Raw genomic sequence first — 25636 nt, forward strand, 5'->3', positions numbered from 1 at the left:
AAACTGACCCCTTGGAAACATTACGGCAGCGATGATAGGAGTGAAGCAAGGCTGCCTGTGACCTACCTCGGCACATGTAGGGCGTTCTGCAAAGCATAGTCCATGCACTTGGACTCTTCTGGACGATGCTGATGTTTACTGTGGTATCTCTTCTTTGCTCCTGCACGTACGTTTGTGTTGCTCCAGTGCCTAGCAGGGGAAGGATGCTGTGTCTTTAAAGCCTTCTCGGGGCTGTGCGGAGGCAGTTCCATTGAAGTATTTGAATGAGAGCAGGAGGGGGGTGTGCATGTGGCTATTGGCAGAGCTGTCTATGACATCCCTCTGAACAGCTGGGCTCTGCTTTGCTTCAGAGCTGCTTGTCAGAGCAATTAGCTTGCTGTAGCAGCAGCAAAGATCGCTAGCATTTTATTCAGGGTTGAGAGCTGGCGGGGGCTTATAAGAAGCAATATTATCTTGGCAAAATTCCTCTTGAACTGGTTGTGGCAATGAAGTCTCCGTTGAAATCGGGAAACAGATGACCTGCTGAGAGTACAAAACCACCACGGTGAGTTTATTTTTAGAATAAGTCTTCAATTATTTGGGGCTTGAGAAAGATTGACCACAGACTTTTCTTTTCCTTTCCCCGTACCCCCAGCATGCAAAATACGGTATAGATATAAATGCAAGCGAGTGTTTCGGGGATGGGGACCTGACATCGTTCATCTCTGGTAAGTAAGGGACAGGATTTCTACTGCTTGATGGGGTTAATTTAAAATGGTGCTGTACTAAAATAAACATGTGGCTCTGTGATCCCATTCAAGACTTGTGAGTGTGAGATGAGCTTTCTCCTTTCTCTTTTTGTGATGCTGGGGATGCACCTACAGGAGACAGGGGAATCCCCGATAAGCATACTGTACTCTTCCATGTCATTAAGGAGTTCCCTGTGACAGTCTCGTGGGTTCTCCTTGTGTCTTAGCTCGGTGTTTATGCAGCTTGCTCCTGGGTAGTTTCTGTTCATTTTGCAAAGACAAAATACTCCCTGCTCTTCTTCTGGGTTATACTTTAATGGATTTACTTGTTTGAAGCTGGCTAGTTGATGGGAAATGTTGACTAGTTAATTGGCTATGTGCCATATGACGTTTTCAGGTTAGCTTATGCAATTTGGTGTTCTGTAGGACTATATTTGTGTTCACATATATATTAACGCCATTTCTTAATTATTTTAAACCCATCACTGAACTGGGTTTGGTTTTAGTGGAATCAGGAGTTTGGATTGCTTTTACCTCCTTCTCACATATGTTCATCATCTCGTCTTGCCTAAAAAACCAAGATACTGGAAATGATGCTCCCTTCGTTTGAGATTTAGTGCTAGGAGCTGGTTTTCTTGGGCTTGAGGTATTAGCCAGATACCGTACTGCAGGATCTTCGTTCAGGTGTGTTGGACCTGTTTCCTTTCCCTTCATGTCTTTAAAATGCTTATTTAAACTAGAAGCATCACCTATGGCTTGAGGATCTGCAAACAGCAGCAACAGCTGCTGCAGTGAATGGTGAGCACTTCAGCAGGTGAAGGCTGAGTTCATCTTGCCGAAGGCAGTGGGAAGGGGAATACTGTACCCACTCTTCAGACTCCCCCTTCACTGTCAAGTCCAACTTTTGCAGCTGGCAGCCAAAAGATGAAGTTGATTTTTTTTTTTCTTTTAATCATCACTCCCCCCTTTGTTCAATGATCAAATCAATTTCTGGATCCCACCTGGAAAACAGCCACAGTGTCTTCTGTTTGCTGTGTACCCTTTGGCTACTTGGTGTGTCGGTGGCTCAGGATCCTCTGCCAGCATGGTGAGAAGCAGGAGCATCAGCCTGGAAAACAGAAAAGGATACTGACAACAGCCCTCCTTTTTGCCTTCCTCCCAGGGAGGTTTGCCGGGAGCTGGAATGCTTTGGGTCTGATTAGTAAAGTTGGAGGATCTGCTTTAGGTCAGCTCAGGAATGGTAAGCTGGGCTGGGGAATACCTTGCACTCTCAGCCAGCTCTTTAATGTTTGTGCTTATGCTTCTGACTGGCGCAGGCACGGCATATGAGGAGTGTGCCAGCAAGAGGATAAGAGCTATTTCTAATGTCGTGCATTTTTCCTGAGCCTGGTTGCCACCTCTGTATCTGCAGGTGTCTCCTACCTGATGTAGTATTTCATTACGGATGGGTTCAGGTGGAAGGAATTCTGCTTAGGGTTCTCTGAAAGAATTAGGACTTGTGTCCATGGGAACTGTGCCAGAGTTTTCCTCTGAGCCATGGAAGGGTTAACAGAAGTTCCTGCTCAATGCTGGCCTATTGCATCTTGACACTGTAGAAAGTAGGTGGATAATTTCTTGCTAGCTTTTCAGGAAACCCCTGTGGTGGACAGCCCTCATTAATTGTTGCTGGGAAACTGCTTTGACGTCACAGGAGCAGTTCCCTGGTCTTTGGATGAATACAGGAATAGCTCGTGATGGGGAAAGGAAAACTGGTGTGAAATGGAGAAGGGAACTCTCTGACGGGGAGATTCTCATCTCATATTTTTCTTTTCTCTCTCCCACCGTTCTGCCTAGGGACCCTCAGAGGAACTGTCCACAAAAATTTACAGCACTATGTTTGGACCGAATGTAAGCCCTTCCTTCTCAAGAACCGTTTATATTGATGGCTTCTGTGATCCTTTCATTTTTTAACTATTGTCTTGTCTTTTTTTTTTTTTTTTTCCTCCCCCAGATTTTGTAAACAAGGGGTGAGAGGGTTCTTGCTTGGCTTCACTGCAGCTCCCAAAATAAAAGGAAAAGAGAAGAACAGCATCACCGTTTTGTTTGTTTGTTTGTTTTTAACGTCAAACAAATAATATCCCCTTAGACTAACAGAGGGGAGAGCAGAAGCCCTGAAGATGGCTGCTATTGCTGTGGACTTCAGGCTAAGAGAACTTTTAAGCCTGAGACTGTTTAAACCCACTTTCTTCAACATCACTTGAACTCTCTCTCTTTGCAAACCCTCCTGTGCTGTTTGTGCAGTAGGTTACTTTCTCCCAGTGTTGTCCTATCTGTCCAACCTGTCAGCTTCTGGGAGGCATGTAGAGCTGTGGGCATCTAACAACTGTAGCAGGAATTCTCTGTGTCTCCTTTTCCATGCCTGCAAAATAGGTGTAAGCAAAGTTTACCCATCCAGTTCAAAGTGCTTAAGAGATTTTTATACCCAGAAGTGTTGTAGAGCAGCAAAGAATGTACTGGGTTGCTGACAGAGTCTGGTGCTTCCAGCTAGGGCACTAGAGCGCTTGAAATGCAGTGAACTGTCTTGCAAAGAGCTGGTATCAAGGTGCCTCCATGGTGAGATGGACGAGATGCCTGCCTCGATGTTGAGCAGGCACTGCGAACAGAACTCCATTTTCCTTTTCTTGTCAGGTCACTCGAACATAAAAGCTATTCCAGTGCATAGTGCCATAACAATCAATAACAGGTGCATTATTTTAAACTGATTTCTAACGATTTGTCATGGTTGCTCACTTGCATCTTCATGTGATACCTCCCTCCACACACCATTTTCTCCTCTCGATGCATATAAAAAGGAAGCATGCATCGAAAGTCGAGCAGTAAGCCTAGTCGGGGTGGGGAGGAGGCTTTCAGCGGGATCTGGCGATCTTTACAGCCTCTGGCTTTGGTGCTGAACTGAATTATCTTCCCCAGGAGATCTCCAGCATGCCTGAAACCAATGATTGCCTTCTTTGTGTCGTCAACTTCTCGCAGCAGAAATGAGATGGGAGCTCTGATCTTGCATAGCATATAGGCTGCTTTGGGAGTAAAAAGAAAGGACCTGAATATGCAGGCATCAAGCTGGATTCTCTGAACACATCGGTCAACTCTACACTGAAGTTTTCTGTCAGGCATATGGCAACTCTTCCTGCTGCTGCTGCACCCAACCAGCAGTTCTCATGTATAGGGAAAAAACCAACACGCTCTTCCTTTGGCATTTTGCTGTTTTCCTTTGGTTGTGAGCCCTGAGTCCCTCAGCTGACTCGGTAATGGTGCAGTGGACATTGCCACCTTTGAGTCCCTGGGAAATGAACAGAATCAGTGGTACTTCACTGACGTGTCATTTCTCCCCTCTGTGTTGGTCCATGTGGCAAGGATGTTTCCAAGCGGTACACCTGGTGGTGGCAGGACATGCTGGGTGTGCTGGGATAACTCTTAACTGTAGTAGGGAATCCTTCCTTGGTTTGATACTTTCTCCCATTCTGAAGGATCAGGGCTCTGTTGTGAATGGAAGTTATCTCCTTTGCTACTGAAATTCAGCCTCCTCTGACGTGAAAGCTAGCAATTTAAGTTGCACAAAAAGAACAGCGTGGCCTTTGGGGCAAGAAGCAAAGACCTGTCTTGAGTGGGAACATCTGGAATCTGGAGGGGGAAAGAAATTAATTGTTCTGCTTTGAATGTTTCTATCCTGAGACAAGTGCAAAGGGTTCTACCGTGAGCTTTTCCTTCCACAAGAGGCTGGATCTCAACACAATAGGCACCAGATTAAAAACTGCAGAATCCCCTGCAGAGCGCGTGGAGGCATTGGGTAGGTGGCTGGACACATTCATGTTTCAGACATGGTTCAACAGCATCTTCTGTTTCCTTCCCTCACAGGGAAGAACGAACACCACTTCCACTCCTAAAAGGACTTCTGCCTTCCATGTGCTGCCCAGGGCACTGTGTTGCTCATCTTACAAGATCTGATGACGTTTCTGTCTTAGGCCCAGATGTCATTCTTCCCATCCTGTATGAGGGCCTTGTTCTCCTGTTGATGATGAAATGAAAAGCAACCATGACTTGAGTTAAAATGGCATTTTCCTGATTGTTTGGTGCAATGGAACTCATGTGGTGCAACCCTTCTCCTGCCTGGAGCTCGTCCACGTGGCAGGCAATTACCTCTGCTGTGTGCTCCCTTCACAACAGCTGCTCTACCTCATGTGTTTTCATTTAAGTGGTGCTTTTTGTTTTATCTTCTGCTGAAACACCCATTTTCAGTGAAAACTACTCCATTGTGTCTGGGCAAGATGTGTTGTTTTAATAGCAGCTCTCAGACTGCAGTGATGTAGATGTTCACGCATCCCCGGGTGATGTGGTCCCAAAGGCTTTGGCCAGGGAGGCCCTGCTGCATTCTTACTGCTTCCATGCCTGCCCAGGGGCTGTGGTGCTGCCTGTTCTTTTGATGAACTAAGATTCTTAGATTGAGCAGGTAACTCACAAAGGTGAGGGACGGGAACCCGCCCTGGGAGGCGGCAGCCTGCCCACGAGGATGCCGTTTGTCAAACGTACAATGAGTCTCCAGTGCTGATGCGTCCTTCCCGAGGCTGGAAAGGCCCCGGTACTACAGCGAGTCCTGCTCGCTGCCTGCCGAGGGGCCAGGCTCGGTTGTGACAGCAGCGTTCTGGACAGAAACCGAGTTGCATCCAGGTGGAAATGGCAGGCTATTAAAGTCTGGCTTTCCGAAGCCCAGGGGCGAAGCATGCTGTATCATTTTTGATTCTCTCTTTCGTCAGATGCCAACACAGCTTTATTGTTCTGGCACATCTGATTCCTGTGTATCACGTGAAGATGATTTTGGCAGTCCTGACACCAGTTGTGTCACACTCTTGGAGAACAGTAATAGCAAGTTGACACCTATCCTGATTTTAGTGCTTGCTTTGATTGAGGGAGGTAACAAAATAACTGGTTGTTTTTTTTTTTCCCCCTGAAATTATCTTGTGGTTTGAGATGTTCTACACAATGAAATCCATGCATAACTGAGAACTACTGCCATGGTGATAATTCAGATGTTTCCCATAACACACCTGCTGGCTATCGTGCCATTTAACAGGGCTGACTGCACCTGTACTAGTGAACAGCCTATTTAAAGATATTTGAAATGAAGAAGAGCTCTAGGGTTACATCTCTTCTCCAGGCTCCAATTCCTACGTTCAGCCAGAGACACCAAGGCGAACCACGGCCACTGCAGCTCGGCTCTTGCGGGCATTGGCCTCTTCCTACGAGTTCAGTCAGTGGAGCAGGCCCGGTAGCCCCTGGGCTTGAGCCCCTCAAACCCACGTGGGCAGGGGCTCTGCTGAGGTGCAGAGGTGGGTCCCTTTGACCGGGTTGTCCTGTAGCAGCCCTGCCTGGCAGCACAGATGTACCTGAGCAGCCAGGAGAGCCCTTAGCACCTCGAGCTGCTGCAGCCATTTGCTCAGCAAATGTGAAGTAGAGCTTGATATGGGGGCTTTCCTCAGCTGTGGGTGTGGGCAATTTAACTGGTGTGGTCTTACCCTCTTCGGAATTATTGGGGAGGGACATGTTGGAGACCTTCTGGTATTCTGCAGAATTAACTTCGAGGGCTTTCTGTCTCACCTGCATTTCCTCTCTCCTTGATCCTATAAGGTTATTTCCCCTCTCTCCACCTGAAGTCAAACCCTTCCATCTGCATCATAATTTCACCTCTTTGATGTAATGTGGGGGTGGAGATTGAGATTTAAAGCAATGACTAAGCACTGGGAGCCTATGCACTGTGCAGTGAAATACATCTGGCCTCCTGGTTTTTTTTCTTTTTGCTAGGTTTTGTAGGAACTGTATGGTAGTGAGGAATTAAACCCCTCTCCAACTGATAATAAAAAAGTAATGGAGAGGATTGGGGAGAGGTTGCTTCCTTGGCTGAGACAGTTGCAGCTTATGAGTGTTCCTGAGTAAGGTTTCAGGGCTTTCTCCCTGAACCAGGTGCTCGTTCTAGCTAGAGCTGTTACCTCTGATAGGGAGCTGTTTTCTCCAACAAGAGGGAAAGGGAGTGTGTTGAAAGGCTCTTTACCTGTTTGTTTTCAAGCTGAGGCTGCAGACTTTTTATGGAATGCTGGGGATGCCCCAGTCAGCAGTGTTGGTGCAGGCATCTTACATTTTGCAAAGCAGAGCCCAAATGGAGCCTAGGAGGGAACTATTTCAGGAGCTACGTGGCCTTTGTTGGTCCTACTAGCAAAGCCTATTACAGCCTCTTGTTGCATCTGGTAGGTGTACTTTAATGCAGCACAAACGTTACCAGCTGCTGTGCCCTGGCAGAAAAGGAGAAGACAGAACCCTCTCTGAAGATCCCTCGGTGCAGAGAGGGAGCACTGGGCTGCCTGACGTCGTAGAACCAGGAGGCTTCAGTGCCTTGAATTTGCAGCACCCTCCCTACCTCACCGCCTCCGCTCTTTCCTGTGAAAACCTTTTTCCACAGCAGACGCTGTGCTCGGGAAGGGGAGCAAGGAGGGGGAATCTAAATCACCCCCCAAACTTGTCTGGTTGCTCCTAGTGATAGAGCCTGTTGCCATGGAGCTGTGATTCTGATTGGTTGACCCAGAAGCCAATGAGCAAATTGTTCGTGAGAGCATCATCATTTCACCTTGCAGGAGGCACTTACTCGGTGATATATGATGCTAATACTAAAGCTTAGACAGAGGGGTGAAGCAAAACACTCAGATGCTGGAAAAAGGCCGCTGCTTTCCCCCTTCCCTCTTACGGGCTGCTTTGCTGGTGCGATTACCAGTTGCACCAGCAAACCTCCCTTGGGCTGGGCCAGCTCCTCCTGCCCAGTTCTCCTCCCAGTGCTCAGAATTGACTTTGATCGTCCATCGGAGCAACGTGGTGGGGACTGTCCTGCCCGCCGGTGAATCACCAGCCTTGGGATGTTTATTTCTGAGCCCTCAGAGCACTTTAACTCTGCCTAGCGTGTGATTGGATGTGTTTTGTGTCTAGGTGTGCTTTCTTTATATTTTATATAAAGATGCCTGAGGATGGAGAAAGCTGCTGTTGTTATGGCTGTGTCAGGGTTTCTTCTTGGCAGTGAGACTCTGCAGCCTCCTCTGTAGTGAAAACTTTGCTCTATTAACGTCAATGACCTGGGCTGAGTCTGATAAGATTTTTACTCTGCCCTGTTGAATGCCTTTTGGAGTGAGTCTCGGAAAGTGAAAAAAGAATTGGTTAATAACCAAGGGAGGAGATGGAGAGGAAGTGAGTCAAGATTGAAGCAAATTGTGAAGACTGGTCAAGAAGGCTGTAAGCATGCAAACTTTCTCCTGTGGTCATGGCTTGGACAGGGACTGAGAAAGTGGAGCCCACTCACACTTGTTTCCTTTACCCCTGAAAACTGAGAGGTAGCTTAACTCTCTTGCATGGTGGGACGAGCTACCTCAGATACCTCTGTCCTATTGCAACACAGGAGCGTGCATGTAGGCAGCTACAGCCGAGCAGCCATATGTCTCCTTTGCACCCTCATTTAGCTCACAGGAGCATGTCTGTACTCCGAGAAACAAGGCTAGGAAGAGCGTGTATTAAGCAGTAGGCTTCCTACCTTTCTCAGATTTGCTGCTGGATCCATCCTAACTGTAAATACAGAAGTTTCTTGCCTTTATTCCCTGCCTAACTAGGACCAGCTGCTGCCTGCATTGTCATGGCTTGGCAGCTGCAAATTGCATGTAGTGAGAAGGCAGCAGAGGTGGAATTCAATGTTCCCCATTGGGGTGAAGAGGAGGATGTAGATCTGTCCTGGCTACCCCTTCATCTGGCCCTTGGCCAGCACGCACAAAGGGTTCATGCTGTCACTGCCTGTTTACTTTGCCAGCCTCCAGACCCAGACCAAAAAATGAATGGCAGCTCACCCACCTTCTGTTGCTCCGTTGTTCTCTCTTCTGACACAGATTTTGTGGCTTCCCTAATGTTGCATCTCTGTAATCTTTTCATCTCCCTGGCAAGGCACAGCTCAGTCCCACCCACCCCACCAAGTCCTCTGAACTTCCACTTTCTCTGCAAGCCGCTGTCTGTCACAGAAGATCATGTCTGTCACCCCCTCACGGCATCCCACGCCTGTCCTGGGAGAGCAGGGCTGATTCATTCATACGGAGAGGAAACCTCCTCTCAAAAGCATCGCTATTGAGAAGCACTAGCAGGGCACATATCTTCTTTGAATTTTATGTGCAGGGAAATATCCTGGAGGACTGCTGTCAGGGACGGAAGCTTTATTGGGAGGGGGCAGCCTACAAATGTCATTTCGGTAGCTCTGAGACGTCTTTTCTGAGAGGAGAGGGAAAACTGATGATATTCCCCTTGTTGTGATGCCGAAGTTACATTGCATCATGATGAGAAAAGATCCTGTTACCCATCTCAAGTTTGACTGAAGTGCTTAGTTTGGGGGTAAAAACTTGTTATAGGCTGGCTGTTGCGAAGAGAATGAGCTGAACGAAACCTGCTCCTTTATTTTAGTGCAGAAGTTCCCCCTTTAAATAAGAGTCGTGTGTGCAGTTCAGGTGCCTCCTTCTGCCTCCCTTCCCCAAATCTGCTAGAGATCCTCCTGACCTGGACACGAGGCTGGAGCAGTTTCCTACAGTGTGGAAGATTTTGGGGAGGGGGGAGGCAGAGTTTACCAGCTTCACCCCCTGCATAATCCAGACTCCCACTAAGGAGGCTGGCGTGCAAATCAAAAAAGTGCTCCCTTTTCCTTTTCTGACCTAGTTCCTGTCGGAGCATCGCAGCAGAGCACGACTCCCTCACGTGGGGGCTCACCACTCCATGCACATGCTTGCTATAAACCTAGGAGCTCGACTGCGGTTCCCGTTGGCAGCTGCTGGATACCCAGCCTGCCGGGATGCAGAGCAGACCCTTGCAGCTGGAGGAGGGATGCCTCGGTGATTCCTGAGGGACGCTGCTTCCTGCAGGGATGCTCCAGGAGATGCCTGCCAGTGGGATTGTCTGTGGTGCTACACACTGTCCCGTGGGACTGTGCCAGGGAGGGGTCGGGAGCAGCAAGTGACCCATGCAGTGCAAGGATCTGCACTGATTAGCGTTCCGAATAGCAGATTGAGGTGCTCTCACCCTCTCCTCCACCTGGCGTTTGAGGCCACATACATGCTGGGAAATCCTTAGCAGCTGGAAGGGAGAGGTGTTTGCAGAAGCATCTTGCAAAGCTAACGTCAACAGCAGACTGTGCTCTGTTCCTTTTCTGTGACAAGCTATCGATGGCAGCTGTTTTCTGCTAGGAGCCACCAGTTCGGTTGTGGGACAGCCTGCTTGGTGCAGCGCGACGATGTCGGGCTGAAGGAGCCTGGCTCAGCTCTGCAGCGGGTGTGGGGGTCTTGCCCAGTTAGGTCTGCCCTCAGACGAGCAGAGAGCCTTCTGGCACCTCGTGTCCTCACCTGAACACTTCCAGGTGGGCTATGTAGGAAGTTGCTTATGGAATCAACAGTGGGTTTCTTGTAACCTTCCTGCTCCAGAATAAACGCACGTGAACAGCAGCTGGGATCTTCCAGCAGTTCTCTCTAGTGAGAAATACCTTGTTTTCATACAGTGCTGGGATGTATCCGCTTGCTTGTATCAATCCGTAGCATTCACAGTCACTCTCCTACGGATACGTGCGTCTGCGTTGAAACACATGGGTTCCTGTGCATGAACTGGACAGTGCAGCCCTGTCGGCTTTATCAGTGCTAGCTTTTTTTGCTTTCCCTGCACCCTTTTTCCGTGAATTTTCTGGAGTCAATGGGGGTGTTTCTCACACAACCTCAAGGTGCCGCTTACTCAAGGCCTTGGGTACGTAACTTTTTCCTTCCTTGGTCTCCCATCTGTAACTCTGAACTGACAACGGTGAGTCTTATTGCCGGGGGAAAGCTCATCGTAATCTAGAAGAGGCCACGATAGGTGCGAAGGAAAGCTAGGGTGACTGTAGCTTCCTCCTTTAGTCAGTAACTGTCCTGTCCCATCCTCTCGCTGTCCTCTCAGGGCAGTGCTGGCATCCCCCAGGCACACTTGCTGCACGGTGCTGCGGTTTCTCCGGCTGCAGCCCCGCCACGGGGGTTGCCTGTAACACACAGAGTTTTCCATTCGCAACAGGGCGTCTGCCCTGGACGTCATCACAAGTTTGATACAAATCCTTGTAAGAATCCATGAACTAGAAGCTGTTGATTCCGCGCTCTCGCTTTCTGTATCTGGAACTGATTCCAGTAGCTGCAATAAGAGTCAAATACATATTTTATGTTCAGCAGCCCCACAAATTAAAGGGGTATGAGGTTGAATTAGTTAATTAATATTAGCAGTTCCCATGCAGAGCCAAGAGTCGATAAATCTCTGTGAGATCTGACTCTTTTGCAGCCATGTTCTGCCAAAGTAATAAAACAAGTTGTTGCACATCAACTGTGTTTTCTAGTGCCCAGGCCTTTTGTTTGAGCCTCTCTCAAATTTAGGCTTCCCCTTTTCTTTTTGGAAACTTGTCTCAATGGGCCGGCCTTTTATCCTGCCTTTATCCAGCCTCCTCATCTGTCATCAGGACGAACATCGGGTTCTGCGCAGGCAGTGTCTCTACAAACGTGTTTCTCAGTACCAGAATCCCTCTGCAGTCCTATGTAAGCTGGTTTGGCCCTCCCTCAAGCCCAAAAAGCCCTGTTCTGAGTTAGCTGAGAGGGCTGACGTTTCAGTTCTAGACAATCAGTTTGGAATTAACACTTAATTTGATGAATGGATATGTGACATGTTCATCGCTCCTGTTTAAGACTGTCAGCAGACCGAGGCACATGTTGCTGCCCTGTCCAGATTCCGCTCTATTCAGAGGTGGTTTCAGGGGCTCTGTGGGCTGCTGTGTTCTTGCTAATCAAAAGGAAGCAATTAAACGCAACTTTGTCAGGAAGCATTATTTTTTCGTCTTAATCTGTAATTTGACGGTTATTGTTTGATTCCCACTTTTCCTGAAGTATCTAACCATAGGCAGCTAGAGAGAAGATATCAGATGTTACTTTATTTCACAGGAAGAACCAGAGCAACGTCTTGGGTATGAGGCTGTTTTTTCACTGAAGATTTGACTAATTGCAAGAAGGACTGGGCTGGGGTTTGGGGAAAAAATGCAGATTTTTTGTTGTTGTTTGTCCTGGGGCAGAGCACACCTCCTCTGGTTGCCTGAGTTTATTTCACCTACTGAATCCCCTGCCTCTGGATGTTTGCTAGCAGTAGGACCACCCTCAGTCTCTCCCTCGCATCAAAGAAGTTAGGAGGCAGAGTGCCTGTGCTGGGGACCTCTGTACATCTCAGAGGCTTTGTTCTCCAGTGTCTTCTGCTAGTGTTCTCCAGTGTCTCCACAGTCCTGGTGAGAATCATGGAGTTCCTGCAAAGTCCCCTCGAGCCAGCTGCTGCAAGGGGCTGCATCCAAGGGGATGAGCGGGTGGGCTGTCGTTGGAGTGCTTGGTTTGGGGTCCTTATACGCAAGATGAATTACAAGGAAGTTCCAGTCTATACGTGCAAGAGTTTGTGTTCCAGATAGAAACTCTGTCCATCCCCTGACTCCCTTCTACCCTTTCTGTCACGTCTTCTGGCAGGTGCCCATTGCGACGTTGTAGGGCTCTGAAGATGTCAAACAGCAACACGACGCAGGAGTCTCTGGAAATAATGAAGGAGTCTGAAAAAAAGGTGGTTGAAGAATCTGTGAATAAAACCAAACATGTATCCAGGTCACCAAGCAAGGAGGATGTTGAGAAGGATGGGGGGGAGGAGGTCAGTGTGCGCCAGGAATCCCAGGTAAGTGCAGACAAGTGGGTAGTCCCTTCCACCAGCTTGCGGAGCTGGGCCCTCTCCTCCTACTCGGCAATCACAAGCTAGTTGCTGTCTCTTCTGAAAGGGGCCTATGCCTGTGCTACCACCTTCTAAGGGGATACCATGCCGTACAGACTGGGGTGTTCACAGGCTGCTCTCTTTCTCTTTAGCTGAATCTGTTCTGCTCAGAGTGGAATAATTTAAATATTCTTTGAGCCTGGGAGAAAATGAGACTGGTGTGCTCCTGGGGGCATCTGTGCTCAGTCCCCAGGTTCTAGTCCCATGGCTGTTACCTCCCTCTTATTCCTTTCTTTGACCTAAGGATCGGTTAATGACTTAATGTGAAGTGAAGGTATATCCCAGGGAGAACTTGGTTTCAGGAATGGTGCTTGGCCATTGCTTTGCTGCTGTTAAAAATGCCCAAATAGGAAGTGAATGTTTTGGGTTTCATTTCAGCAAGGGAAAAAAATCTGTGCAAGCATCATTTGGAGGGTGCTGGGACTCGTTCCTGCTGTTCTGCTCTCCTGTCACATGTGCTTTCGGCTTAGTGTTGAGCTTGAAGAAATGCCCACCCTCAACAACCTGCTGAACGCTTCTGCATTTAAGGCTGGTGGCTGGCGCCAGATTTGTTCAACCACTGCGTGGGTAGACTCCAGTGTTGGTCAGAAAGAGCCTGACTTTGGTCACTTCGTAGTGTGGAATGGGGAAAAAGGTTTCCTAGAAGGTAGGGATAACAGATGACTCAGTGTCTCTTAAATCAGAGCAACAGTGTGTGTCTCTCATGATCCACTGTGCTAGAACCCCCTTCGTGTCCCAGGAATGTTAGAAGACTTCTAGTTTTCCCACTTAGAAGTGTGTCATGCACCTCCACCTGTATGGCCTGTCATCCCACAGCTGTGCTCGTTCTGTCAGAAACAGAGGAACTAGGTCTAATCCATGTGAAGCTTCTTAAGCAGTTTTTGCCCAGCTGGGGCCTGACAGGACAGCTTTCCAGGTCTTCCTATTTGCACATGCTTCCACTGCTGTCAGGTAGAGATCTTCTTCAGCGTTGTTTTACATGCTCCGTGTTGTGCTGCCTTGCACAGCAAATACCATTTACAGTGTACACATTCAGATTAAGCTTCTCCTTCCTTTCTCCACAGAGGCGAACTTCAGGTCATGGACATGCCAGAAAAAGAGCCAAGGTATGACTTCTTCTGACGTCCTGTTCTTCTTTTGGCCAATCTGAGCTGAATTGTGATCCCAACCTCAGGATGGTACTCTCAAGTCCTTCCTGTCCCCAGAAGCAACGTGCAGCACATGATGGTTCAGGACAGTAACTTTCCATGCACTGGAGCATGAGTGCTCCTTTTTAACACACACTTGCCCATGAAGGAACCGTTTGCTGCTATTAACTACCACACCTGTCCCCTCCCCAGAGCCCAAAATGCCAGAAATGAAATTCAGAGATGCCACTGGAGGAACAGGGCAGTGCACTGGCCTGTTACACCCTCCAGCTAAAAACCAGAGTTAAGTGTAACTGTCTGGTTTCACGTAGGGCCCCTTTTCTTCAGGGAATACCACATTTGCTCCCATAATGATGGCACGTGCATGTTAGTGAATCCAAAACTTTTGCTAGTAATAAGCACCAGGGCACCACTGTTCTAGAACGTTGTTTGTAGGCAAAATCTCGGAGTAAAAATGCAGCCATTGTGTGATTTTTTTTTTTTTTTTTACCTTTCTTAGCCTTAACCCCAGTTTTTCTTTGCAAAATTTGATAATAACTACTGAAGCAGTTTATCAAAAGTGGTTGTGAATTTTCCACGCTTGGCACTTACAGAAATACAGCATAATTCAGGAGTTCATCTAATCCAGCTAGGATTCATTTAGTCCAGCCTCCTACTCAAAACAGCGTCAGCTATGACATCTGACTAGCTTACTCAGGGCTTGATTTTAAAACTGTGATTGGGAGGGTGAAGGTCTCTTCCCCCGCCCCGCTCTTTTTTCTTTATCTTTCACAAAAGTTCAAACCAAATGAAGACAGGTTCCGCCCTGAGGCGTGGGAGAGAGGGGAGACCAGTTAAATTTGTAACAGCGATTCTGCCTGGGTTTGTTTTTGACAAAAGTAATGTATGAAAGAGTTGTGCTGCTTATGACCTACGGAGTGTTTGGTCTTAAAAGCCAGGACCCTGTGCAGTACCTGAACAGGCTGCCCTGCCCATACCTAGGGCAGCATGTGTCTGTGCACCTCAGGCCTTTCTCCATATTGTTGATCCTGCCAGGGATCTCATGTGACTGGTTGATATATTTTTTCCTATTTGTCACCCAAGTGAGTCAACTTGCCAAGAGTCCTGAAAGTGCAGGTTTTATTTTAAGCATTTTCTCTAAGCACTACTACGTTACCCAAAATAACCAAAGTCATCAGGTCAGACCGGCGAGGTGTAAATGGGATGACAGCCTTTTAATTAAGAACAGTAACAATCTTCACATCTTAAAAAACAATAAAATAGTTGGTTTCAGCTATGTCCTTTGTTAATCATTTTAATTCTTGCCAAATGAGGAGGGGAGAGGCTGGAATTGCTCTGGCTGAGGAGGTCAAAGAGTGCATGAATTAGGGCAGTGAACTTTCTCACCTAAAATTTGGTTGGTTCAAATCCTAATCAAAGACTGAAGGAAGAAAATAACTGATTTGCTCTAGGACTCCAAGCCTTTGTATATTCCTGTTTGCTGCAAAAAGCTGGTTTGGCAGTCCTCCTTTTTAGCAGTTTAATTAACAGTGACTGCATGAGTGGCTTGGTAATGCAGCAGCATGAACTTAAGCGTGTGCATTTTGGCTGAGGTGTCTTAACTATACTCTTTCTTTTCCTTCCCCAGTCTAATTCAAAGCTTAAACTGGTCAGGAGTTTGGCTGTATGTGAAGAATCGTCTAGCCCCTTTGTAGATGGGCTGCTGGAGTCCCAGGTAGGCCTAGAATGAGAGAAGCTGTGGAGTGTGGAAGCCCAGAAAATCCACGTCTTGCTAGAAGTGATGTCCTGTCCTGGGCTTGTGCCTCCAAGAGCCAAGAATTTCCCACAAGAGGCTGCTTTTGAAGGAAGCGGTCATGCTTCAAATGTGCACTGCTCAAATGTGTACAGTCACAATCCTTCTCTTAGGAGGAATGATCTGCATCAACTCACTGGGCACCCACGACTACTCAAGTTGTGCAGGCTTATGCCCCCAAAAACAGAATGGCACTTTGACTTCACAAAGCCCTGGGGTTTTGGCCGTGGGAAGGAAGTTTTTATGCAAGCCCTTTCCTTGCAGCTTAGGCTGCAGTGGCTGAAAGCAGCCGGCTCACAGAGAAGTGATATGCGGTGCTCTGCAGAGATGATCCCCATCTGTGGTCACCATGGGCAGTGGCAGAGAAGCTGAAGCTTGAAGGAGGGCAGCAGTCAGGGAGGCGCTGAGAACCTGTCTGCGCTGGCAAGAGCAGATGGGTTGAGCTTTCTCTGCCCACACAAGCTTTAGAAGCACAGGATGGAGCAGTGTTGCAGAGATCTGAGCTGGCTCACTCTAGATCGGGTTGTGGCTAGCTACAGCCCATCTTCATTGTGCTGACGTAGTACCGCACCATGCAAAGTCACCAGCTTAGATCTGTGGTGCTAGATCAGAGGCCTCTACGCTACTTTCCACCGACAAGGACAAACCTGGCCTGTGCCAGGGCTGAGCGCTGCCCAGACCACCTCACCCTCGTGGTGATGGGGTACTCGGCCTGTCAGCCTTCCTGGTGTTGCGGCTGCCAGCTCCAGAGGCTGCTTTCCTGTCTTTTGTTTGGGTTTCACTTTGAACTGTAGGGTCACTAGGAGGACTTCTAAAGCAACCGTAAACACACATCGTGGTGCCACAGTACCGCACTAGCGTAAAGGCAGATGGGGGGACGATGGGGAAAGATCAGCTGGCACAAAGGGTAGTGGTTTTATAGTCAGTTTTAACTTGAATTTGAGCAGTGCATCATCTGACATTGCCTTTGACAATCCTACTGGTGTTTAACATTTCTTCCCATGGAGCAGAGTGAATCCTCAGGCCATGTTGGGCTCATTGCAACTCAAGAGAAGAGATGAAAAGAAGTACCAGAAAGTCCCATGTGGCACAGGGACCACTCATCACACCACATACGCTTTTTGCTGTTTCTCCTCATGCCCTTTCTCTTTCTGGGTTAGATGGTAGAGTCCTACTGAAATCGTGCAGGACCTACCTCACCTTAGGCACTCCTGAGTCCAAAATATAATAGCATTTTATCAACTTCGAACAGGGAAGCGTGTGGCTTAGATTCTGAGGTGATCCAGGCAAGGCAGGTTTTCAACAGTGACAAATGCTGTCGAGAGTCCCCTCAGAGCTGCCGAAGGCTTCTCGCTGGGAGGAGGGTGGGGGGAGAGCTTTGTCTGCTCTCAGAATGGGGCCTCTTATGAAATGTCTCAGATCTGCGACCTGAATCCCCTGCCTTTCCGTGATGCCTTCCTCCACTGCCAACGTCTTCAGCCATGGCAGTGATTCCAGGGAGTGTCCAGGTGACTCAGACCAGCCTGGTTTGTTTTGTTTCAGGACATCATTCAGTTGCATGTTAGCTGCCCCTCTGACAAGGAAGAGGAAAAGTCCATGAAAGATGGGACTGAGAAAGAAGAAAAAGACAAGAATAAAGAAAAGACGCCAAGGAAAATGCTGTCTCGAGGTCAGGTGCTCGTTTGAACAGGGCGGGTCCTGTCTTACCCGCTGTGAGGATTCTACTGGCCAGTGGTACAGTTGTTGGAAGCAGAGCAGTTATCTCTGCTGATGACTGTACAGGAATGTATCATTTTTATAACATCCTTTCTGGACCAAAGCATGGGGAGGGACGGGGAGGGTTTCTCTAGATTGCCACGTGCCCCAACAGACTTGCAGGCTTCCTGCATAGTTTATAGCGATCTGGTGGCTTTTTAAATGTGCAGATGCAAACCCAAGAAGACACACTGTATAGACTTTTGCTTTCAGTTTAGATCTGATTTTATAAAACCTGCCACAGGTGGCAAGATGTGAGGTTGCAAGGAGGTGAGCTAAGTTTCTGCTGTATGATCCTGCGTGGATGATTTTGGGGCATAGAGGTGGCTAAAAGATACACATTTAATCTGGTGAGCAAATTGCACCTGAAATCCTTGTACAGACAGCAACTCTGCACTGGTGCAGATTCAGTTTCACTTACTGTTTTTTCTGCGATTACTTTTAAATTAAATAGGATGTGGGGAGAGGGGAAGACCAGGGCCAGTGGGGCTTTCCAGTTAAATAGCTTGCGGGATCGAAGGTGCAGAAGTTGCTTGTACAAAAGTATGGTATACTACACTTGCAGTGGCCTCCTGTAGCAGCATGGAACATCCTGAATGTGATCAGAGTGGTTGGTTTTAGGGGCAAGTTTCCTTCCATGATCTGATCCGATCTGCCTCTCTCTGGCGTCCTCCTAAGGGCCCTTGTGCTCATAGTGCCTTGTACACAGCGTTCTGACCCCCTGCTGCCCGCAGGGGAAAGGGTCTCCGGTCCCTGTTTACAGATTGAGAAACTTGACCTAGAGGTTGTATTCAGAGCCTATGCTAGAAACTGGACCTGAGCCCAGGTGCTGTGGGTCCCAGTTCTGTCACAAGGTGGGCTTTTCTTCCTCTCTTCCTGTCGTGAATAGAGGGTGCTGAGAATGAGGCGGAATTTCCTCAGGCAGCAATGTGGGGACACCATCCTCATGCATGTAGTGAGACACACACCTCTTCTCTTCAGTCTGTTCTATTGCAGTGTTTTGTTAATTCATTCTGCTGCTGTTGTTGTTTCAGATTCCAGCCAGGAATATACAGACTCCACTGGAATAGATTTGCATGAATTTTTAGTAAATACACTGAAAAAAAACCCACGGTAGGTCCCTAGTCAGTAAAACAACTTGTTGATGGAGTGAAGGGAGGGAGTACCTGGCAACCGATGCTTCTTTGATTGACTCTTAAACCCGTGGTGTTTGTGTGCATGTGTGTATATGTACGTATGTATTTATGTATCTCGGGAGGAGGAGGGACTACCGCAACCACAGAAAGTACCTGAAAGTGTGTTTTACTTTTCGGAATTCAATGAGCTTTACTAGAGCTGGAGCAGTGTAGAAACTAAAAGCACAACTGTAATTTTATGTACTGCAGTCAATCAAAACGTGTAATTGTGTATCACGGAGAGAGAGAAAGAGGAAAAATAATTTGTTTGAAGGCAAGCAGGACGGAATCTTGATTGCTTTAAAACCTTTTCTATAACTTATTGTAAAATACCAAGCTCTAAGGGAACCGCTGCTGTGTCAGTAATAAATGTAATCAAGCCAAATGCTGGCATAGGAATAACAAAGCTGGAGTCTCTACCACTGGAGCTTCCAGCAGAGCAGAGATTCAATATTACCAAAAGCCAAGCACTGTTAGCAAAACAACAACTTTAAACTGAAAAAAATCTGGCAATTAATTTACTATATATGAAAAAATACGGAGTTTTTTAGTTCATTCCTGTGGAGGATGTATGAAGCCTGGTTAATAGTGTTGCTTTCTCCAGGTATTTGTGACTTTTCTCTGTTGCAGGGAGGGGGGTACCAAGCAGAGAAAACTGTGTTTCGCTGTCTCTAAAGGTGTCCTTTTCCTTTTTCTTTTCTTGACAGGGATAGAATGATGCTACTAAAGTTAGAACAGGAGATTCTGGAATTTATTAGTGATAACAAGTAAGTGATCATCAAGTTTGTGTCAAGCAAAAGAGGTTTGTAACTCACAGTTTAGGAGCTTGGGCACCCAGGGGAGAAGGGAGTGTCTTTTGCACACATTGGTTAGGAGGCCTGTTCTCTTGCACGTCCTCCACCTCCTTTTGTCCATACACAAGGTTTCTGAGTATCATATTGATTGGGTGTCAATTGCTTTAACACCATCTCCACTGTGGAGGAGATTAGTGCCATTGTGCTTCTTGTCCTAGCATAAATTGGAGGAGGAGAAACCAGGGGCAGGATTCACATCATGAACATGAGATAGAATAGGTGTCTGCAGCAGAGCTTGCAAACTTCTTTATCTAATAGGATCAGAGCAGTCGCAGTATAAGTACTAATTCTGCCTCCTGTTCCTGCTTAGAAACAAATATGTGCATTAGTGCATAAGCTGGTCTTGTTACAGGAAAGGCCTATTCAGCTTGAGCCCTTGAATCAGCCCAGCTCTGTCTGGCAAAGCAGTGTAAGCCCATGCTCACGCTCAGTGTAAGAAGCAGCACTTGAGTCATGACTAACTGCTTGGAATAGGTGGCATGGTCTGATCTGGGATCTGGCTGAGGCATCTCTGGCCTTGATCTCTCTTTTGGTGTCAGATTATCGTTGTCTGTTTAAAGGTCACCTAAATTTTAATGCTTTCTCCCCTCTTCTCAGCAATCAGTTTAAGAAGTTCCCTCAGATGACCTCATACCACAGGATGCTGCTGCACCGGGTAGCTGCCTACTTCGGCATGGACCATAATGTTGACCAAACGGGGAAGGCGGTCATTATCAACAAGACCAGTAACACACGAATGTAAGGGGGAGGGAGGGAGAACAACTGGGCTGACATCCCCTTCCCTTCCCTGCATGGTGCTACATGACCCCCAGACCCAGAGCCCTGGCATGGTCCAGAGCAGGGTGGGTTCCACACCATATGGTTTTTGCCTCCATAAGAAGGGCAGGTCCCCTCTCTAGAAGAGAAGAGTCCTTCACTTCCAGTCCTAAGTGTATGCATTTGCAAGCCCTTCCTAGCTCTCTTTAGTTCTCAGAGAAGGGGCAGGAGCTCTCGTTGCCATCAGTCAGAGGAGAGATTTAACACAACAAACATCTTTGCACACCCCCTCACTCCCTGCAAAGCAGTGGTTTTATAAACACAGTTCTATGCCCATTTTTGCCCTTCTAACAAGGGTTGGTTCTTCCTGCAGCCCTGAGCAGAGGTTCTCTGAGCACATCAAAGATGAGAAGAATGCAGAGTTCCCGCAGAGGTTTATCCTAAAAAGAGATGATACCAGCATGGACCGAGATGATAATCAGGTAAGGGTTGGCAATGGGGTATCTGCATACTTTGTGGAAGTCAAATGCAACTTTTCTAAGATGAGAACAGCTCTAAATTTCTCTTGGGTTTCCTGCAGTAACCTTCTTTAATAGAAGCTTCCACCCGACCCAAGCAGCAGCATCTAGATATATCATGAAAACTTAACAAAATACTGTGGAAATGCATGAAGAGTTTGTGTGGGTTCTGTGGGGGGTACTTTTCTGTACCCTGAATATCGACTGGTGGCTGGGTCAGGCTTTAAGGTGAAGTCTTTTGCTAAGGTTTCCTTGGAAATGCCCCAGAGCTGAGTGTTGCCAAGCATCTCTCCCACCCCTCCCCGGGGCTTGCAGCGAGTCAAGCTGTGAAGTCATCAGGACCTCGCAGTGCTGCTGGAAGGAAACCATCGGCAAAATGAAACACTTTGAGCTCAGCAGCATTGCCAGTCATCGGAGCTAAAAACCCTTCTGAATCTCTGGCTGCCTTTGGGCTGTCACAGGTGGCACCACACCCATAACGCAGAGCTAGCTTTTTCATCTGTGGCTGTTTTCCCAGCCTGTGTCAGACAGAATCTTGAACATCAAAAACGGGGCAAGAGACAGGAGACCTCTTCACCAGGGATCTCATGCTCTTTGCTCTTGTAGCTCCCATCTTTACATCGCCCCAACATACCACTATCCCTTGCTTTGGGTCATGTTTCTGAACTTAAGTCATCAGGATGGGGAGCTGGTCATTGCAATCGGTGTCAGTTTCTGGTTTCCCCATGGTGGCACTCTGCAGGTGATGCAGCTGCCCACGAAGCACAGAATCCATTACTGAGCAGAAGTTTGTTGTGTTGGCATATGCTCCAAAGAGTGGCCTTTAGCTTTTGACCCCTGGGAACAGACTGTCTTTCAGAAGCACATGGTGATATTCCTGATCTGTCCTTTCTGAATCAGGCAGAGTTCAGGCAGAGTGGTTGTGCTTGATCCAGGAGGTGGAGTGCTCTAAGACCTCCAGGATGTTCATCCCTAGGCATAGGTGTCCAGAAGGTAGGTTCAAAGGCAGAGGCTGTGTCATTGCATACAGGCATCATGCACACACTCCGTACTCCACATCCACGTACACTGCTACGTAAAAATAGCAGCAGCTGACTGCGCCCCCTGCTCCCATTGGCAACTGCTGACCCGCTGAGATGTGTTTGTCCCTTCAGATCAGACTCCCCTTGCAGGATGGGAGAAGGAGCAAATCTATAGAAGAGCGAGAGGAAGAGTATCAGCGGGTCAGGGAGCGGATATTTGCACGAGAGGTAAGCTTGGATGACTCACTTGCCAGGTACCTTCCTGGAACTTTGTGGCAGAAGGTGTCCTTGCGTATACTAAGAGGTCAGATCTCGTCATTGCCTTTTCTACAAATTTCCCAGTGTTCTTGGTATCTACTATTGAATTCCAGCTCCTAACAAAGATGTCTGAGACATTGAGATAGAGGAGCCACACCTCCCCTCCCCAGTCTGCTCCTTCCCTAAATCACCTGTTTCAGGGGGCAATAGACGTGTGGGGACTGACAGAGGAGGCAGTTTTGCTCCTTGCTGCCCAGCAAGATTATAAGCTTATGTAGTGGCATTTCTGGGAAGACTAGCAAATCAATCGATGAACCTGAAAGGAGCAGCAGCTGTTTCCCCCAGCTTCTCTCCAGTACTGCAGCTTCGGCCTCCTGCCCAAGCAGTGCTAGCCTTGGACTATCGGGCAGGGCTCTGTGCCTTTACAGGATGAATCTGGGCAGTACGTTTATGGTCTTTCTTACGAAGTGTCCAGCTTGGTTATTGCTTCCTTGAGATCTCTGCTCCCTACGTGGAACTCCTCTAAGCCGGAGCTGTGTTCCTTGCTCACGTCTGGCTCAGAGAGGCTGCTGTGCTCGGCTGTGTTGAGCACTGTCTGCCAGCTGGAGGCAGCTCTCCATGCTGTGCCAAGTGGCAAGTGATGGAATCAGGGACGTTTCCAAGTGCCCATCTGCCGTGGATCATGTTCAAAGTCCAGCTCCTTGCCTGCTGCTTTTGAGCGTCTTAGGGACGACGCCTTTCGTTTGTCCTAATGGGAATTGCCACGTGCCTACCCAACGAGGATGTTAAGGCAGCCACTGTGCTGAGTCCCTGGTCAAGTCACCAGGCTTCAGCTGATGACTGTCCAGCCAGTTGTGATCATGGACTCGTCTTACATGCATAGGCCCAAAGCCATCCAGACGTGTTAGTAGGCAGCTCTGCCTGTAGTCCTGGACTAGAGCAGCTGCTGTCCCATGTTAGCACAACGCTGGGTGGGCATGTATTTACCCTTGCTCTGTGTTCATGGGCTGAGCCAGTGCTTTGCATCTGACTTCCAGAGGCAGGGGTGACTGTCACAGGGTGGGCTGGGCTGGCTTTGAGCCCTCTGCCTTTTTTTCATGGCTCTGATGATTGTGCCTGCATTTAGCAAATAAGGACCCTTGTATGTCTGGCCTTGATTGTTCCATTGACAAAGCTACCATCAAAGCTGCCTTAGAGCAATGAAGTAGGGAGTTGAGGACTCAGATTTGCAAACTCTTGAGACGTCTCAGGTTCGCAGGTATCAGGAGATGTTCCTAATGGGCCTGAATGGAGAGCCAAATGGGACTGGTGTGCAGAAGGCTCAGCAAGACTCCTGAGTGACCACGTAACTGGTGCACAACACAAACTGTGTCTGAGTCCCATACTGTTAGTGCTTTGCTCCTCTTTGCTTTGAAATTGCCTGGGTTTGTTGCTTTCAAAGTTACTAAGTCTCCCTTTTCTTTCCTTCCCATCTCCATGTCTTTTCCGTGCTTCCAGACTGGCCAGAATGGATATCTCACCGACAGCAGGTTAGTACTGTTTAGCAGACGCTATTTGTATCTCTGGCTTTCGCTACAGAGGACTGCATGACACTATAATGATGCTTTTTTCTGATGTTAACCGACAGAATCTCCAAAGAAGGCTTTTCTTCTAGTTCTCACAAACGGAGGCAGATTTTTAGGTATCTCTGTGTGACTTATTTTGTACATTGTCCTGCTGAGTAAGTTTGCCCCATGCATGGCTGCTTGTGAAGTTATTGAAGTTGTATTTTTTGCAACATCAATTTCTGAGTCCTTTTTTGCTGATTCATCAATTAAAATGGAGGGGTGTGATGGTGGGAATGGCAGGGAGGAATGGGGAAGCTAGAGGATTCCAGCAGTTTTCATACCATTCCGTCTCTTGTTTCCCGAAAGGATAGGAAAGCCCCTGCCCTTACAGTGACAGGATCAGCATCAAATAAGGTGGGGTTGCCCCTAATCCCTGATTATAAAGGCTGGATTACTTACGGTGGCAATAAGTGTCTCAGGCTTCCATTTCAACCAGAGTATGCCGCAGAGGGCACTGGGAACATGTTTGAGCAGCATTTTCTTATTGAGTAGTTTTCCTGTGGATGAAAGGGCTGGAAGGATGGAGTTAGCCTGACGTGTCACCTTGCACGGGCCCCTGCTGCAGGAGGCTGCTGAAGCTATGAGGATAAAGAACAGGATGAAAGTGGAGAGACCCTCATGCCTTCTGTCCTCTCATTTAATAGCCAAAGCTCTAGAGATGAAGCATCTCTGTGTACGAACAGGACAGGAGGATCTCACCAAGTGTAGGAACAGCTTTGCCCCTCTCAATCTGTCACATGGCTCGGGCAGTCCTTGGAGGGACACTGTTGTGGAAGATCAAGTGTCCTCAGCACAGTTACAGGGACTGTGTCCTGGAGTCTGCCTGTGGCAGTGGTGTTCAGGGCAGGGGGTATAGTTTTCAGATCAGCCACGGGGCTGTAGTAAAACTCGCCCAGCAAGTGGCAAAAAAAACGTTGCTGATGTGATTGCAGCTTTAGGAGCTGAGCTGCAGCCAGGGCTGCACTAGGAGCTTTTCTGACTGCTGTGCCCAGTCCCTAAAGAGCTTGGTTAACCTGCTGTCTTTATTTTGTGGTTCCTATAGTGGGGAGAGGGAGGATATGTGGACCTCGGGACCATTTTGAGCTCTGGACAGAGATAGACAAGCTGTTGAGGAGATTGGGTTCCCTCAGTGGTGGTGCTGGAGGTGATGTCTGTGTGAACTCCAGAGCGCCTTCAAAGCCCGGCATTCAGAGCAGTACAGCTGTCTGTTCCATTTGCTTGGAAGTCCAGTGTTAATGCTGCTGAAGCACAGCTCTGATTGCAGAGAGCTCTCTGCTGGTGGACACACTTGGAAACAGGCTGTAGTAAGGCCAACGGAGAGAAAGGCATGGCTGAAGCTGCTAGGGCAGTGCTCTCAGAGAGCAAGGCTGTGGTAGTGTGCCTGGAGTTTGGAGAGCATTCGTAGAAAAAGCAGAACCGTTATGCTGCTGGGGTAGCAGTAATCAGCTTGAGAGGGGTCTGGGTTCTCAGGGAACCAGAGTTTGCAGCTGAGTCAGAACAGAGCCATGACTTGCTCCTTCCCCACACACACAAACACTGCCCCCGCCTCTCTGATCATCCTCAGAGCAGCCTTCAGAGTTTAGGTTGGAGAGAGCCCAAGAGCTTGACAGTGATGCTCGTTAGGGCAACTGTAATTTGGGGTTTGAGGCTGCACAGTCCAATTCCTTCACCTCTTTAGGGATATAACCATTGTACTGGTTTTCCAAGAGACGTATTTTCTTTGGCTCTCACATGCTCCCAGCAGCCCAGGACATCACCTCGGAAGTTCCTTCCACGCCTGTCTTTTCCCTGCCACAACTGTGTGGAGCTGCTGCCAGCCTGCAGCGTTATATGAGCATCTCTTCCAGTGTTGCCTTCCTCAGCATTCCTCCCCAGTGAAGGCCCAGGAACCCATTACTGTGCTTGTGATCCTTAGCTGGGGTGATGAACCAGGCTCACTGCTTGGGATGTTTTGCTGATACTCTGTAAAGTCCTGCTGTGGTCAGTATCCCAGCACGTAGCTGTTCCAGAAAGGCTTACCAGGGCTGGTGTGGAAAGCAAGATCTCAGTCAGCCTTGTCTGAAGGCCTCTGTTACAAGCTCTCTGTTCTGAGACAAGGAGGGCTTTAGCAAGGGATCGTGCTCTGACCCTGCTG

At 48.1% G+C, this 25636-nt stretch overlaps 1 protein-coding gene across 23 annotated transcripts in view; it reads left to right on the forward strand.

Moving 5' to 3' along the window:
* The window catches only part of R3HDM2 (R3H domain containing 2), a 59152-nt gene that overhangs the window by 20511 nt on the left and 13005 nt on the right, over positions 1–25636 (forward strand). For 9 of the 23 annotated variants that reach the window (XM_075133583.1, XM_075133563.1, XM_075133582.1 and 6 more), the window contains 11 exons: positions 12326–12524; positions 13682–13723; positions 15393–15479; positions 17100–17226; positions 18347–18425; positions 19195–19254; positions 19939–20079; positions 20471–20579; positions 21770–21865; positions 23393–23424; positions 23523–23576. In XM_075133583.1, the coding sequence (XP_074989684.1) occupies positions 12357–12524; positions 13682–13723; positions 15393–15479; positions 17100–17226; positions 18347–18425; positions 19195–19254; positions 19939–20079; positions 20471–20579; positions 21770–21865; positions 23393–23424; positions 23523–23576 (995 nt within the window). In that variant the 5' untranslated portion in view covers positions 12326–12356. Of the gene's footprint in view, positions 1–179; positions 545–12325; positions 12525–13681; positions 13724–15392; positions 15480–17099; positions 17227–18346; positions 18426–19194; positions 19255–19938; positions 20080–20470; positions 20580–21769; positions 21866–23392; positions 23425–23522; positions 23577–25636 lie in introns of those variants that run through there. The other 14 variants (XM_075133569.1, XM_075133571.1, XM_075133576.1 and 11 more) reach the window with 8 other exon arrangements.

The sequence above is a fragment of the Calonectris borealis genome, chromosome 30 (assembly GCF_964195595.1).
Source record: "Calonectris borealis chromosome 30, bCalBor7.hap1.2, whole genome shotgun sequence".
NCBI classification, from domain to species: Eukaryota; Metazoa; Chordata; class Aves; order Procellariiformes; family Procellariidae; genus Calonectris; species Calonectris borealis.